Source organism: Pteropus medius, unplaced genomic scaffold (assembly GCF_902729225.1).
Source record: "Pteropus medius unplaced genomic scaffold, Ma_sr-lr_union100, whole genome shotgun sequence".
Taxonomy (NCBI): Eukaryota; Metazoa; Chordata; class Mammalia; order Chiroptera; family Pteropodidae; genus Pteropus; species Pteropus medius.
In genome coordinates this window covers 1,146,451-1,163,203 of record NW_024356333.1, presented here as the reverse complement: position 1 = coordinate 1,163,203, position 16,753 = coordinate 1,146,451, and the positions used below count along the sequence as shown (strand labels likewise).

At 52.5% G+C, this 16,753-nt stretch overlaps 1 protein-coding gene across 8 annotated transcripts in view; it reads right to left on the bottom strand.

Annotated features, from left to right (window-relative positions):
• PRKAG2 (protein kinase AMP-activated non-catalytic subunit gamma 2) overlaps nucleotides 1–16,753 on the bottom strand; it is a 188,918-nt gene that overhangs the window by 19,952 nt on the left and 152,213 nt on the right. For 5 of the 8 annotated variants that reach the window (XR_005652449.1, XM_039861245.1, XM_039861247.1 and 2 more), the window contains one exon: nucleotides 7,650–7,756. Coding sequence is in view for 7 of the 8 variants with exons in the window: in XM_039861245.1 (XP_039717179.1) it covers nucleotides 7,650–7,756 (107 nt within the window). In the remaining variant the exon portion in view is untranslated. The remainder of the gene's footprint in view (nucleotides 1–7,649; nucleotides 7,757–16,753) is intronic. The other 3 variants (XM_039861246.1, XM_039861251.1, XM_039861252.1) reach the window with 1 other exon arrangement.

The window sequence follows — 16,753 nt, the reverse complement described above, 5'->3', positions numbered from 1 at the left end:
GGGATTCCCCGTGGGCCTGTTCGGAGCACACTCACGTGTGCTCTCTCACTGAATCCTCACGGCAAACACGCTCCGGGGGCCGTGACAGGTAAAGGAGGCGTCAGAGGCGAGGATTTATTAAAAGCCAAAAGCCCAGTCCTTCAAATGATCCTCTAGATACAGAGCAATAAACATAGGGAAAATGGTTCAGTTTTATTAATAACCACAGAAAGGAAAATCAAGGCAAATTTAAAGTACCCCGTGTAGCTGCTAAATCAGCCAGTACTTTTCCGTGATAGCACCCAATGAGTGCTGCTGTATAACCACGGGGGGCACCATAAGATGTAAGAACGTTTCGTGAGCCACGGCTTCTATCGAGAATCACTAAAATATTCATACTGTTGAATTATTTACTCATACTGAAATTTTAGGAATAGGATTCCTGAATTAAAGATGTTCAATGGGGCATTATTTCTAATACTGAAAACAGGAAAAATATCTGCCCCAACAAAAGACAACTCATTAAACATTGGCATAACAAATGAGAAAAAAGTAGCGAACTATAATTATGAAGACTGTGTGTGAGGGAAAAAAATCGTTTATGGCAGTGAAAAATACAAACTATAAAATTATCTATTACAATCGCATAGAATACATATTTAAATGGAAAAGGTCAAAAAGAAATCAGCAAAAAATCTAAACTTCTAAATTAAGGAGCCGAGACAGTAAAAGCGTATTTATTTAAATTTTTTTTTTTATAGTTTTTAACTAAAGAAAATGATTCTTTTGTCACGCAGTATGTTCCAAAACCCATTAACTTAATAACGAAATGAGAAAATTACAGGAACTGGAGCTGCGAATCAGACTAGCGTTCATAACTTCCTGCGCGTTTTTATGCCTTTCATGTGGCCAACTCTGTCTTTATGCAGAGTGACTTACGCAGGTGCCCGGTGGGTCTCAGTTTCCTGCACGACCTGACCGCAGCCCAGCGCTGTCCTGAGCACCGTGGGCAGCGTCTCCCAGCCGAACGAGCTAGCACAGAACTGGGAGAGGAGGTGAGCGGAATCGATCCGACGACACGGGAGGGAAACGGTAGGTAACTCAATGGCCCCGTCGGCCGATGAAATATTTTTTTGAACCCCAGCTGCAAACATATCCATACTGTTTGGGGAACGAGATGGCATCTAGGGACGGTGTGACAGTTTGAGTGGGCTACCTGGATGCTATTCTGGGAGTCCTTGCCTGTGGTCCTAGAAAATGTCATAAAAGCATGGGGGAGAGAAGTCGCAAATCAACAGATGTTAAAACACATGACATACCTGCTTAGCTTGTTTTTCTAAACGGGCTGGAGTAGGGAGGGGGTAGGGGCATCTTTTAGCAGCGAAAACCGGTACTGAAACGGAATATTCGTCAGGACCACTCACGAAACTCTAAGAGACCGAACCTGTTGAAAAGCCATTCCGGAGAGTTCTGAGTTGGGCCATGATGAAAACTACGGAACGAGCTGGATGAAACAGACCAGTGGCGATCTGACAGCGCTCGACTGCAGGGCGCAGGCCACGCTCAAGAAGCTACAGTTCTTGAGAAAAACAAAGGATGTAAATCGAGCTCCACAGTCACTGTGGGCTTTTTCTGAGGACTTTCTGCACATCGTTTTCGAATAGGCGAACTGCAGCAGAAAACCGGAATCTATCAAGAAGAATCAAATCCCAGGCAGGGTAAACACAAAGAAAGACACACGTAAGCACATCACAGACAAGACGCTCAAAATCGAAGGCCGAGAGAAAATCGGATAGCGGGGAAAATCGGTCAGCAGTAACTTTGAGAGGAGCAACCATCGGGCGGACGCGGACACCAGTGCAAGCCGGGGGTCGACTTTAACATTCAAATGTAATGACCGTTCTTTCAGAAATAGCAGACACACGACGGGCCATCACGTGGACATTAGAAACTGACCAGCGTGCTGACTGCAGTCATTTCTGAGCAGAGACACAGTGCTGACGCCAAACGGGCCGACGGCGGGTGGTGGGGAGCTGGGGGCGGGGGGAGCAAAACCCATGGAGCAGCCGTCCCACGGCAAAGGGAACAGTGAGACCTTAAGGCGAAACTGCCCGCACTTGGGCGAGACGGTAAAACAAGCAGACACCGGGCAGAGGGCCCCGAGTGAAGCGATACGCAGCCCGCCGACTGGCCAGCTTCTCCTCGGCCCAGGTTCTAACTCCGTCTTCGGCCCCGACATGCCGAGCTCGGACATGGGACTCTCAGGTGACCGCGGGGACCCCCTGGGCTTGTGTGTGAGGACAGCCGGCGTGGCTGTCGGCGCTCAGAGCCGAGGAGACGAAATGCTTTGGTTCCCCACGCCGCCTCCCGTGCCCAGCTCGGCGGCGGCCGCTGCTTTGGGCCGTGGCTGTCCCTTCTTTGGGATGACGCAGCCTTCTTTGGCTTCCCACACACGTGCATGGAGTTGTTTGAGGAGCAATGTGAAACTATAATTAGGAAATCCTTCACAACTATGGAAGGCACAGGGTGTCACCAATTACCAGAAGCAGGCCAAAGAGAGGGCTGGCGCAATGGCTCTCGCCTGCAGGAAAATGCTCTCCGGGGTCGCGAGTCGCGCTGAAAAATTGTCAACTGACATGCAATTTGCTCAAACTGTTACCACTTTAAAAGTTACTTTTTCATAGGGTTTTCAAACAACCAAGTGTGATAATTAGATAACACAGAAATTTTTAATACAGAAATGAGTTTAAAAATAGCAAGCATCTGCGCTCCAGGAAAATGGGACCTGGCCCCTGCGGCTTCACTGCTCTCTACGTAGTTCTATCCCGATTGTCAGTAATTAAGTGGATCACTGGGCTTTTAAAATTAATGTTGCTGAGAAGTAAAAAGCTCTTTAAAGCTGTCCGATTTGGTTTCCTCCCGAATTTTTGCATCAGAGTTTGTCAGATGGACTTCACGACCTGACGGCATCCCTCCTTCCTGCCTGTGAGCGCCCTCCCCTGGGGGCCAGCTTCTCGGGAAGGGGCCCCCGACTCCCCTGCGGTCCAGCCCCGGCCTCGCCCCACAGCTTCCGGACTCCTCGGTCCCCGAGCTTGTCTTCCAATCGTTTGCCTCTATGTCGCAATGTTCCTTCTTGTTCGAACGGACCGACCTTCAACTCTACCTATTAAAACCTAGTTCATCTTTAACTCTACGACAAAACCTGTCACAACACCCCATACCTGAGACCCCCCTCCTGTACCCCCACGGTACCTAATTTATCTCCCTCCTGTTACTTCAGGAGTTTCCCTTGTGACTCCTTAGGTTTAGAAATGGCAGAGTAAGAACATTTCTGATAAAGTTATCCCCAAACTGCAGGGAGCTTAAGCTGGAAACAGGTTGCACTAGGAGATCCAGGCAAGAAGCAGATGGAGGGAGGTTTAGTAACGAGGAGGAAGAGCCGCGGTGTGTGTGTGTGTGTGTGTGTGTGTGTTGGGGCTGGGGGCAGCTGGGGACAGTCATGTGTCGGGAGATGCAGCCCCATCTATCCCTGGACACAGTAGCCCCACGACTGGATTCTCTGGCTGTGCTGGCAGGGGAAGGCACAAGGTCTAAAAACAAACAGGATCGAAGACTTATTTTCTAGAGAAACGGCTCCAGAAATAAAATTCAGCTATGATCACTTGGGGGCTTCCAGCGAAAAGATGGCTGGCCTGCCAGTCTCCAGTGGGAGGCACCAGGCGAGGAGCCCGCCAGTGAACACAGCGTGTCCGCGCAAACGGCTGGTGCTCACGCTTAGCTACGAGTGGGCGGCCGCGGGACAAACCGCGAAGGCTGAGGTGGCGGAGGTTGGGTTTTGCATCCGTTCCACCCGCTGGGCTAGGAAAAGAAGGGATCTCCTGAGAAGCAGAACGCGAAGCAACGAGGGGAAGAGATGGCACGAGCATGTCAGGGGTCAGTTCAGGGGGCCCCGGTCTGCTAACTGAAGTTCCGGAAGGAAGGCAACTCCAGGAAGGAAATGGCCGAGGGAACCGCGGGAGCAGCACAGGTGACCTGAGCGACGCGCACGTCAGGTCCCAAAGGCACGCACGCCGCGCGCCCAGCACAGAACGAGGGAGACCGCAAGGCAGGTGGGCGTCCAATCCTGGAGCACCAGGTAGAAAGAGAAAAAAAACCCAAAAGCTTCGCAGGGGGCAGGGGGAATCACATATAAAAGACGTGGAGATTAAAAAAGAGACATAATGGCTTCTTCTTCATCAACACTGGCAGCTAAAGATGTGAAACGGTGTCTTTAAAATTCTAAATAAAAATGACTTTCATTCTGGAATTCTACAATTCCAGATTTACAGCGGCTACAAACGGAGCATCCGGCCATGCTGTGTCCACCCTCGCCTTCCCAGAGTGCTCTGCCCCCCGTCCTCTTTTCCAGAATACTGACATGCTGTCACTCATCTACTTACTCATGGGCCCCACGGATGCGTTAGCTTGTTGAGGAACATCTCTGAGTGTCCATTATTACTAGTCACCTCGCCTGGTTTCAAGTCATCTACGGAGAAGAATCCGTGGTGTCCAACGCTGTTTCTTAGCTCAGGTCCCCAGAAGGCGGAGCCTGGATCGCAGGCAGTTCACCGGGAACACGATCCCAGGAGCGGGGGTGGAGGACGGAAGACGGGAAACAGGCTGGCCGGCGAACCAGGACGTGGACGGGGGACGGAGCTGGCCACAAGTACCGGGGGACTGACGCTGGATTCCACGGGGATCTCCTCGGGACTGTCCACCCTGAGGGCACGGGGGAGTGTTTACCCAGCCGCTTCCGTCCACCATCGGTGAAGGGAGCCTGCGTGCTCAGTGCCGGACGAGATGCCTGGCCTGACGCACGTGCTGGCTGGAGGAGCGGGCAGCGTGAGAAGATTTAAAAACGGCCCACGAGAGGCACCCAATTCAACTAGGAACCTTGATCCGGGCTGGCTGAAATTCAATCGACATTCTTGTGAGGTCACAGTGAGCCAGTCACTCACTCGCTGGGCTGCCAGACTCTGCATCTCACTCATCAGGACGTCACACGAGGCTCTGTCAACGATCCAGCCGGAACCAGGTGTGCCTGTCGTGACATTGTATCACATGTATGGAAGAGTCCAGAAAGGTGCATTTTTTGTTTGTTTGTTTGTTTGTTTGTTTGTTTTTTGGTCAATTCGTGATAGGCTCCTAGAGAAGACGACTTCTTCTATTTTTTGTTAATGATTCATTCACACCGTGACAGTTCCGAGCGCCGGGCAGGCAGGTGGTCTCACACAGGACTGCCGCCACGTTCCCACCCACCGTTTTCTGAGAAATCGATCTTTTCCTCCTGTTCGCCTCTAGCCTCTGGCAGCAGACCTTCCTCCGAACTCCCTCCGCCACGATGAGAGAGGGGCTGGCGACCCACCCTGAGACACTGGGACCGGTTACAGCTGAAGCTCTAACACACAAACGGACCGTGCCGACGGGCGTCCTCGGAAATCCGCACGCCGAGCTCCAACTCCCTCTCGGCGCCGTTCGCTGCTCGTGGTCCATGCTGAAGATCATTTCCCTCAGTGACGACAAATGAGGCAGTTGCTGGGCGTCTCCGGCGCCTGCGGTGTGACTCTGGAGCGCGGGCCTCTCCTCCTCGCTCCCCCCGGGGGTCTTACCCATCCCCGACGAGGGCCACCCGGGCAGCCCCTCCGGGCCGCACCTTCTTCTGAGCTTACTTTGGATTAAATGCTTTTTGGTATATATTTTCTACACTTTGCCGCCACCGAATTCAGCCTCACGTCTCGGGCACTAACTGGAAGGCGCGTGACCTTGGAACGCGGCCGGGGACGCTGGATGGACTTGGAGCCCAGCTTCCTGGGTCCTGGGGCCACGCTGGGCCCCCTGGGCAGTGGAAACGGCCGGCTCTGCGGTGGCAGAACCGCTTTTGCTGGCTCGGGAGCCCAGAGACAAGCCTTCCTGGGCAGATGCCTCGCACGCGATGACTCATTCTCCAGACACCCACGGCCTCCCCTGCTGCCACCAGACCTGTGACAGGGACACAGTCCAGCACGCTCCAGAGAGGGACGGCTTACTCAGAAAGCATGATAAGGTTGTGCTATTTCATACCTGCAGAAACTGGGAAATCAGTGTGGGCACAGCTTCTAATGACATGGGACCAAGGAAGGGGACTCTGACGCTTTGGACCAGAATGTGCACGTGCCGTGTGGCGTGCCAGCTCATTTGGCGTATCTCGGGGGACCTGCCTGCTGCTCGTGCCCGGACCCCCGCTCTCTCCCCATGGGTCCCGCGGCCCTGGAGCCATCTGCCTGGAGCGGGCACAGCGCACGGTCACCCTCTCGCTCTCTGCCCTAATGGCGTCCGCAGATGCTGACAACCTGACGGGCCGCTGGCCGCCACGCTGATGACACTGGTTACTGGAGTTGGCGGGCAGGAAGCAGCGATGCCTCCGATGCCTTGTGAGACATACGTCAACCAGCGCGTGGGGTTTCAGGGTGCGGGGAGCACTGGGCGAGCGTTAGACACCCCTCCTAGAGAAATTCGAGGGGTCACTCTGCACACTCCCTGCCGGCCACACGACACCTGGGTGGTCTCCTGGCAGCCGCGTGCACCCGAGTGGCCGCTGTGACACATTTACTGAATGACCCAGAAACGCCGTTCCGAGGGGACCAGAGCTGGGCGATTCTCTGCAGCAGGTGGGGGCCCCGCCCTGCAAGGCCGAGGACCAGCAGTCACAGTGAGCGGGCTGCACGGAGCCCCGGTGAGCACCAACGGGAGCGTCAGAGGGCACACGTCTAGGGGTTGGGGCGGAGGGGACAGCCAAGAGCCACGCCTCCGCCTGCTGAGTTATTTTCCTTCTGAGAAACAGTTCCTGCTTCTTCCTGGGCCTTGGTACGAATGGAACAGCCGACGAGGAGCTGCCAAGGGACCAGGCGACCTGAGCGTCCGTCCTGAACGGGTGTTACCTGACTCGCCACAGCCATCGCCACCGCTGTGAACGGGACGGGGGCGGAGTGCAGAGAGCCTGCAGCCCAGGACGAGGCTCCTGCAGACGCGGCATGCGTGCACGCGTGCACGCGTGCACACACGCACTTGATGACGCTGGATGTCAGCTGATCGTTACGCTGCATGCATTACTCAGGACTTTTCACATGACGTGAAATGAGCCGTCATAAGCAGTTTTAACACCAAAAAGATCAGGTTCAAATTTCCGCTAAAAGATCAATAAAGTTCTCTCGGGATTACCCACCTTAGTAATTGTTTTCTCTTAACCAATACTATTTCAAACTTACTTATATATTCTACTAAACAAGACGACAAAGCATCAGGATATACTGAGGGCGGCCGTACAGCTTAACGGTTACAGCTGAAGCTCTAACGCACATCGGGCACCTGTGTTCTAATTCCAGATCCCGTCACTTAACCACGCTGCGGATTAAAATCCCAAATACGAGAAACCGCGGATCAAGCTTTGTGACTAAAGTTCCTTAGAACTTGAATTCCCTTATCTGTAGAAAGAGGACAGTGACAGCCTGTCCCTCACAAGGCTGCGGTGAAGACCGCGCAGTCAGACGGGACCTCGGCCCCGTGCCGGCACGTCTCAGGGCTCAGTGAAATCACCCCAGAAAGCGGCCATCCGAGGGACACACCAAAAACTCACCAACCCTGGGCGCACTTACTTGTAAGGTAGTATCAAAGACGACAAGCTTTGAACTGGTTGGGACGATGTCGTAACACTTGTGTGACCTCATGAATCGCATGTAAACGCCACTTTCTGAGTCTTCTGCTGAGAAGGGAAGGGAAAAGGCTGACATTAGTAGGAATAAAGAACTCCCTCAGCTGGGGGCAGAGTGTGTATGAAAACCGACCGCTAACAGACGTCATGGGAAATACGAAACGCTTTTCCTGCGCGAGGGAAGACCAGACGTTCACTCCAGCCGACTCCACCCAGGGCCGTGCTGGAGGCCCTCGCTGGAGCAAGGCTGTCTCTACCTGCGGACCATAGGATTTTTCTATATAGAAGATACCAAAGAATCTACAAAAAAAGTTCCCAGACCTGAAAAAAATAATGAGTTTAGCAAGGTCACAGAAGGCAGAGTTAATAAAAACAAAAAAGCACGCTACCGTATTTCTGTGTACCAGCAACGAACAACTGGAAATCAAACGTTTTTTTTACAGAAAGGTACCCTTTGCGTAACTTTAACATGGAAATACGGACCCGCACGAGGGGACGAAGCGCACTGCAAACGGCAGCCACGTGGACAAACGCGTCTCGTTATTTGCGTCTCTGTAAAAGCTGACTGACAGCTGACGGGGAGCGACCCTGTGCTGTGGGGTTCAGAGCACGCGTGTCAATGAACTGCGTGCACCGCTGTCTGACCGGTGGTGCAGAGATCCAGGCATCGTCCTTGTCACACCGAGTCCTTCACCCCAAACACATTAGGGTGCGGTGTTGGGTTTACACCCCAAGTGTCCCCGATCCACCCATTTCTCCGCCTCCATGGCCACCGCTCTGGGTCTGAGAAATACCCTAATGCCCTGGGTGGTCTCTGCTTCCAGTACTGATCTCGGCACCTGCCCGCTCCGCGTCCAGACTGGTTTTGCCAGGGGTGAATCTAATCATGTCACCCCTCTGCTGAAGACTCAGTGAGACAAGCCGTCTGACATTGAGACCCTGCTCCCCTCCCCCCCTTTGTCCCACTCCCACTCCCCAAGGTCCGCCCCAGGTTCCACCAGCGGCCTCTGCCTTTCTCCCCAACTGCCCCTGTTTCTCTTCCTCCTTGGGGCCCTCGACCGACCGCTGTTTCCTCGGCCTGTGATGCTGTTTGTACCTCTCCTCCCTCATGAGGACGTGACCTCAGCTCAAGGACGTGACCAAGAAGTCAGGGAAGCAGAAATTCAAACCCGATGCCTCAACTCCAGGGCTGTGCTTAGCGCGGGGGGGCGACTGCCCTACTGCCCCGGCCGGCAGTGACCCAACTCCTGACCTGTCCCCATGGCTCAGTTCCAAGTCTACACTTCCAAGGGACTTCGGACGCGTCCACTTAGCCTACACCGATCTGTACGTTTTGGGAAGATTTAGATGGCCTGGGAAATATCGGAGAAGAAAAAAAAATCATTGTACAAAGAACTCAGCAAAGTGAGTGTCAAACGGCAGGACACAGAGTCCCCGGCCTGCGGGGAGGACCCCCTCACTGCCCCTGCGTCACCGGTTTGCCACCCTCGAGAGAGACTACGTGAACCTCTCCCACCTCTCTCGTCGCAATTCTGAGGTCCCCTCAGGCACTGGAGTTCCTAATTCCTCGTTCCAGGCACCCCCTGGACAGCTCCCCTCTCAAGGGTCCCCACTCCCGCTCGTGGAATACGGTCGGACCCTCTGACGCGGTGGGGCATTCGCAAACCCCGTGCCCTGGCTTCTCTGTGACCTGTTCTCGCGTCCTGGCAGACGGCTCCCTGCTAAGTTCCTCGCTGTCTTTAATCTCCCCTTCTTGAAGGTGCTCGTTCCGCGTTAATTTAAACATCCTTCTCTACTCCTCCTCGTCCAATTTCAACCCAACCTCAAACGTCATCTTGTCCACAAAAGGGAACGTCCGCGTGCTCACTGCAGACCAAGCGTTTCTGTATCGTGACACCAGTCACCAGAGGTCACCGTGTTTAATTTACGTGCCGGTCCTGAGGGGTGTGCCCCCCTCCTCTCTCCGGCGGGCGGAGGCTGGGCGCCGCCAAGTGATGGGCACAGCTAGGGAGGGACCACGGCGGGATGTAAGTCCGTCCGAGGCTCTGGCGCTTCTCCTCGTGAAAGCTGCTGCTTCGACGGCGCGTGACAGCCCGTGTCCAGCACATACCTGCGCAGTGCTGCTGCCTGCCAGGCACGGACCCCGGTGCTGGGACACAAGGGTGAACACGACAGACGTGGGCCCTGCCCCCCCGAGTTCACGAGCTGGCAGAGGATAAGGGTGCCTGGCTACCCGCCATGCGACGGAAGCGCCGGGCCGCAGACGGTCACACAGGCGGAAACCAGCCCCGAGTCAGGAGGGTGGGGAAGGGGTCCGCGGTGACCAGCGCCTGTGAACGCCACACCACCCACCCGTGTTCCTCGCCAGCCGTCACTCCGTGCCTCGTTCTTGGTGATCTGGAAGCTCTAATATTCTTTTCCTTTTTGAATGATGATTTCCTTGAGTGACCAGGATCTTAGTCGTCTGCTACATCAACTAATTCGGTCCGCGATTATTGCATGTGGTCTCAGTGTGGGGTCTCCCAAAGCGGACCCCGAGACCAGGGAAGTGAGACGGGTACGGAAAAAGTCAAAACGGGGTGTGTCGGTCAGCAGTTTACAGCTTTGTGCATTGCAGGCTGAGGCTGCTGGGGACCTCTGAGGACTCGGCGGGGACCTCAGACTGTCTCACCCTAAGGATCACTCTGGTTCGGGGTCACCCTGGGGCATCCATCCCCTCTGGCATTTTTGCCCTGAGCCCACAAGCCCGGATGCCAAGGAATGCCCCCAAGAGCACTTGAATGCAGGGGAGGCACCGACAGCTTCCGCTGTGCTGGAGGCTGGGGTCCTCGGGGTACAACGACGGAGAGACACCGGCTGTCATGGCACCACCACGAGCGGTGCTGAGGACAAGGGCGGGGCCGTCAGACAGCGGACGGAACGCTAAGTTCCTGTCTTCCATTCCCCCCACGCGTTCGTCGCCTGGAAGACGGGAGCCTTGCACGGGGACGACTGAAACACAGAGCTCCGACGACAGCTGCACGGCGAGTTCTGACCCAGTTCTGCTGTCGCTGCCTCCCGCCGCCAAGGACGACGGTGAGCACGCTGCCCAACGCGCGGGCCCCTCGTCCCCTCGCGGCCGCCTCAGCGGGGGTTTGTGCGGACACGGAGGGCGCAGAGGACGGAGGTCAAGCATTCGCCGAACTGACATTTAAGTTACAAGCCGCCAACGAATCCACGGTCCTAAAGTTCAAATGGATGAAATGAAGGAAACTAGAATAAAAACGTGAACACTCCATCTCCCAGAAGGAGCCCTCACAGGTATTTTGTTCGTTAATTAAATCGAGACTGTTCATAAAAGGAGCACAAGTTATAGATGATACCATCACAGTATGAACATCTGAAATGAAATCTTAAAATATTATGAAGAGAAACAGTCAAACTTTTAGAATTCTTTAAGCTCTAAATTTTGTATTAAACCTATTCTTTAGGGTACTAGCTTGATTTTTAAAAATACCTAAACATTTTATTTTAAATGGCTTTAGACTTTAAAAGTGGTGAAGATGAAACGGTCCCTTGTCCACTGCACGCCCGGTTTTCCCGAAGTTAACATGTGATGTTACGATGGCGAATCTGTCACACCTAAAGGACACACAGACACTGATGCGTCCCTATTAACCTTCGCACTTTACGGGGACTTCCGGGGCCTTCCCCTGATGGCCTTTCTCTGCTCCAGGACCCCAGGGGAGGGCACGTTCAGCCATCACGCTTTTCAGGCTTCCCCAGGCTGTGTCAGTTTCTCGGACCACCCTTGTCTCTGATGAACTTGATGCCTGGAGGAGAACCGGGCAGGTGTTCTGTGGACTGGCCCACAGTTTGGATTTGCGCGTTTTTCTCATGATCTCAATCCTGGGGTTCTGTGTTTTGGGAGGAAGACCATAAGGTAAAATGCCACCTCATCCTGCCACATCAAGGCTACCTGCTGTCAACATGACTCATCACCTGGATTACCTGGCTCAGGTAGCAGCTGTCAGGTCCCTCCACGGTACTCCCCCACTCCTTCCTCACTGCGTCTCTGCAAAGAAGTCACGCCACACTTAAAGGGCCAGGAGTTAAGCTCCACCTCCCTGTGGGCGGAGCCTCTACAGAACCCACTTGGGGTTCTTCCGCCCAGGCCAGCTGTCTGCCTGTCATCTATCAGCGGACTCACGACGCGTATTCCATACCTTCAGTCACAAGCCAACACTATGTCAGGACTGGTCGGAGGCTGTGCTCGTCCACCCTCTGCCGATGGCCTGACTGTGGCAGAAAGCACCTTCTTTTAGGCTGGCCCGGCTCTGACTTCTGCGAGGTCCCCCCGGACCCCCTTGCCTCAGCCGGGGCTCTGTGGGAAGCTGGGCCTTCTCTGTATCCTTCCACAGGCAGCAAGGGCCGTGTGAGCCCTGGTTCCTGGGGTTCCTTCCTGGCACACCGCCCCCGCCCCCGACAGTGAACACCATGTTCCTTTAACTGTCTTACACCGGTATGGTACACTGGTGACAATTAATGGACCGATAAAATAATAACGAACAAATTATTAACAAAAGTCCAGTCGTTATTCAGATTTCCTCAGGTTTTATCCGGGACAGCACGCTACATTCGGCCGTGACTCCTGAGGCTCCTGGTGGCTGTGACAGGTCCTCAGACCTCATTCTGATGGCCTGGGGGGCGGTGAGCGGGGCCGGGCGCCGAGGCACCATGTTGGATGCCCCTCCACTAGAATGTCCGATGTTTTTCTCATGATTAACCTGGGGTTAAGGACCTTCAAGAGGATCCGCACACTTTTTAAAAAATGCAGAAAGCTTGACCAAACAAAGCAAAAGCAAAGCGTTAAATAGGTAAAATTATAAAACCGAAATTTATTTTGGTTTGCAATAAGAATAGGTTATGATCGATGTAATACAATAACAAAAGTATTACCATTTTAAGTTAGGGAAAGGAAGTAAAATATGAAACATCATGGCTTCCCCACATTTAGTGCCGCTTACTGAATACTGGTGGCTTCAGTGTACTATTTACATTATGATGAAGTCCCGAGTTGCGCTTGAAGGAAAAAAATGCACTGAAATAGAAAACTAGAGTAATTTGCAGTTAAACCGAAAAGAAAAAAACATGCAACAATAACAGGTTATTTGGAATGCGGTATTAAAATTCCTGAGAAAGCAGGAAGTTCCAACTCTCATTCTTCAAAAGGTAAGCAGTTAAGATATGATCACAACGTTCCACTCCTGCTTTTGTTATATTTTAGAGATCGCTGGACAGAAGCATGATTACAGGCAATGACGCTGGCACGTGAGCGAACTGGTCTACGGAAGGCGGCTTTGTGGAATGATGCTAAATCTCGCCACCCTTCTGACCCTAAGCCAAGGTTACTACTGTGCACAGGAGTTGCTAAGGAATGGTACTGGGAAGTAGGAAGCAGATGATGCGTGTTTAGTTTGTGAAGGTTAACGAAACTTCTCAAGGGACGTTTTGGAGCTTTGGGGATGTGCTCTTTGTGTCCGTGTGTCTGCTTTGGGTGTGCTCGTCTTTCCTCTAGAACATGCCTCCGCACCTCACTGTGGCCTACTGGAGTCCCACCTGCCTTTCCACAGTGGCTTGAACAGTGGGTCCCCGCCGAAAAAAATATACGTCCACCTGGAATGTCAGAAGGAGTTCATGTGGAGTAAGTCTGCTGACGTAATTAACGTGAGGATCTTGAGATGAGATCCTGGATTCGGGTGGGCCCTACATTCAATGACCAATGCCCTTGTGAAAGAGAGAAGAGGCGGCAGGGACAGACCCACAGAAGGTGGCCACATGCAGATAGAAATTAGAGAGATGCAGCCACAGGCCAAGGACACCAAGAGCTGCGGGCAGCCACCAGAAGCTGAGAGAGGCCTGGAACAGACTCAGACTCTCCCGCGGTGCCTCCAGAAGGAGCCCGCCCTGCGGACTGTGAGAGGACACGGCCCTGTGGCTCTATGCCACCCGGTGTGTGGTAATGGGTGACAGTGGCCTCAGGAAACCAGTACATCTTCAAAGGCTCATAACTCCTTCCTCAAGGCCCTCGAGACAGAAGCAATCGCTCCGGTTCTGACAATTCCCTCAGTGCTCTGAGTCGCTTACTTTGGCGGCACTGTGCGCCTTGCTCTGAAGTTATGGGTCCGCCCCTCCTTTAGACTGTGGCTCTCTGAGACAGTGGTCAGGTGCCCCGCAAGTTCCTCACAGGTGTTAGGACAAGCTCGTGCCTGCTAAACGGCTGGATGCCAAACGACGCATAAGTAAAATGCAGAGGCCAAGTATGAGTCCGAGATTACGATGTTACATTTCCAACCTCGGAGAGAAAAATAACACACACAAATTTAAAAGAATACTGGTGAACCTAGATTTAATGATCAGTAAAGAAACTTTATGTGCCACGATAAGATTGAAGGGTTGGAAAAGAACGGTTTAGTCGGAGAAATAATGCACCTATGGAAGTGTCCCGTGTCGTAATTTTTTAAAAGCAAGCAGCACTGACCTAAAGCTTTAAAAGCGTTCGCAGGTATATTTTATATTGACGCTGTTTTCTAATTCTATTGGACAAAAAGTGTAGTGGAATTGAATAAAATTGCAGTAGACCTTAAATGTTCACACTATTGTACGTGTATTAGAAAAACCTAAAAAAAATATAGCAAGAGAACTTGACGAATTCACATTTTGGAGATGAACACTACGGGAGTAAATTACTTTTCCGAGAAACGATTGGCGTAGAATTTTAATTTAGAAAAGGATTTGCAAAAAACGCGTTCCCATCCAAAGATGGCGCGATTCTTTGGCACGTCCGGCCTTAAACACGTCTGGAAACAAAGGGCACGGACTGTCACCGATCATCTGATAGCCTGAGAAGGACCAGGCTGAAGGAGGCGGGCAGAGAAAGGCAGTGAGGTGAGGAGGCAGGGCCCCCCGACGCTCGCCGCCTGTTTCAGACAGCTCAGGGACACAAGTCACCTGAGGGAGATGACAGAAGACATCACAGGCTGGTTTCCAGGTGCCCCCCTGACCCTCTGATGATGTCGCCACCCCCGCAGCACCGCCCAGGATTAACTCTGCCTGCTCTGGGCCGAGGCCCCAGCGACCCGGCCTTAACCCCGGAGGCTGCAAGTCAGGGACCACCACGCAGGCCCGTGTCCAGCGGAGTCGCTGGCGCTGAGCGGCTCCTGCTGGAGCGTGGCTGTCACCGGACCCACGCGCAACGTCCACCGTGGCAAAGGAGAGGTGCCGCCAGTCACGGGGCTCTATTTTAAAATTAAAATTTTGGGCTTAAAAGATGTCAGGATGCTATTTTAAAATTTATCTTTTATACTTTATTCTGCATTTACACACACACCTTTCCTATATCCACACGGTTTCTTTTTTTTTTTTAGAAAACTAACTAAAATCCAGTTGAGCAAGAAATAAGCGAAGAAGGGGAACATGGACGTTGCAAGTGTATGGAAAAGAGTAAATTCATGTAACTTTTCCTGACGTGCTTAGAAACACGATAACGAAGTCGAAACTTATGAGGCAGCAGAGTAACCAAGATGCATTCGGCCTTTTCCCTTCCTCGCCTTTGCATTTGGGGGCAAGGGGGTGAGGGAAGGAGGAAAAGTGTGGGTAAATAAAGGCACACACTCTTCCCGATTAGGCAGCTCAAAACGAGGTGCCGCAGATGCCGGAGGAACGTCACGGCCGCCGCAGTGACCTTGAAACTGTGATTCCCACCAGAGATTCACCGCGTGTAATTCTAGACCCCGCACGGCTGGCGTCTGCCGCAGCCCCGGCTTCCTCTTCTTCAGGAAGCAGACCCGACGACCGAGCTGCAGCCACGGTGAGGACACGGCTACCCACGGGCATCGAGCCCCGAGCACCGGACAGGCCGGGAGGGAGGGGACACCCTGCCCGTGACGGCGCCAGGAGACCGCGGCGGCCGCCCTGCCACGTCGAATCCACTTGCTGAAGTTTCCTTTCCTCTCTAGCTCAGTAAAGATGTTGTTACAGGAACATATGTTGGATTTTTATCAACTGCTATTTCAGTATCTACTGAAATGCCCAGAGGTTTCTCTCCTTTTATCCGCTGACACGAAATCCTTGGCTTTCTTTAGAAACCGCAGCCTTCCCGCATTCCTAGGATGAGCAGCGCCTGCTCAGGACACGGGCTGGGCTCGTGAGCTGACCTGCAGGTGGTAGAGTGGCCCGGGCTGCACACAGCTCTGTTTCTTCTTTCTGTGCCGCCCTCCGGTTCTGACGCCAGGATCAAGCCAGCCTCATGCAACGGGCTGGAAGCTGCCACCCTTCCTTTTGCCCCTAAATAATTCGAATAACAGGGGACTAACTAACTCCTGAAGGTTCTACTGAACTCGCCCGCCCACAGGCTGGACACTGGACCTCTTTTGCAGAGACAGAGGAAAGAAGGGTGAGACTTCTAGTTACTTTTATAAAAGAAACAGCTTTATAGAGATATAGTTCACATTGATGCGGTTCACCCATTTCAAGTGCACAATTCAATTAATTTCTTTTATGGTGACTGATCAAAGGGATAATTTATTAACCAGGAAAATAAAAATTTATTAAATTTATTCAAAAGTGAAACAGTTTTAAAATTAACTGGCATAGTTTGATATATATAGGTTTCTTTTAATGTTATTTCTTAAATCTCTGCATTTATAAGAAGCCTATCTTCTTTATATTATTTTTGTTTTTTTCCCCTTTGTATTTTATTTTTTAAGCCCCTCTTATTCCTAATGCTTTGCGTTTTCACTCATTTTTTTTCTTGAATAGACTTGACAAAGGTTTATCCACTCTGCTGGACTTTTCCAAGACGATGCTTTTGTGTTTGATTTCCTAGACTGCTGTCATCTCAGTAGGATTTTAGGAAGGAAGAGACAGAAGTGAATACATTCAGCAAACCATCTTGAATCTCAGGTGTGGCAGCCTAACTCAGTCGATCCGCTCAGGCGAGGTGAAGCCTGGCACCCCACTCACGTCCCCACCGCGGCCTGCAGTTCGAGATTCCGAGAGAACGCATTC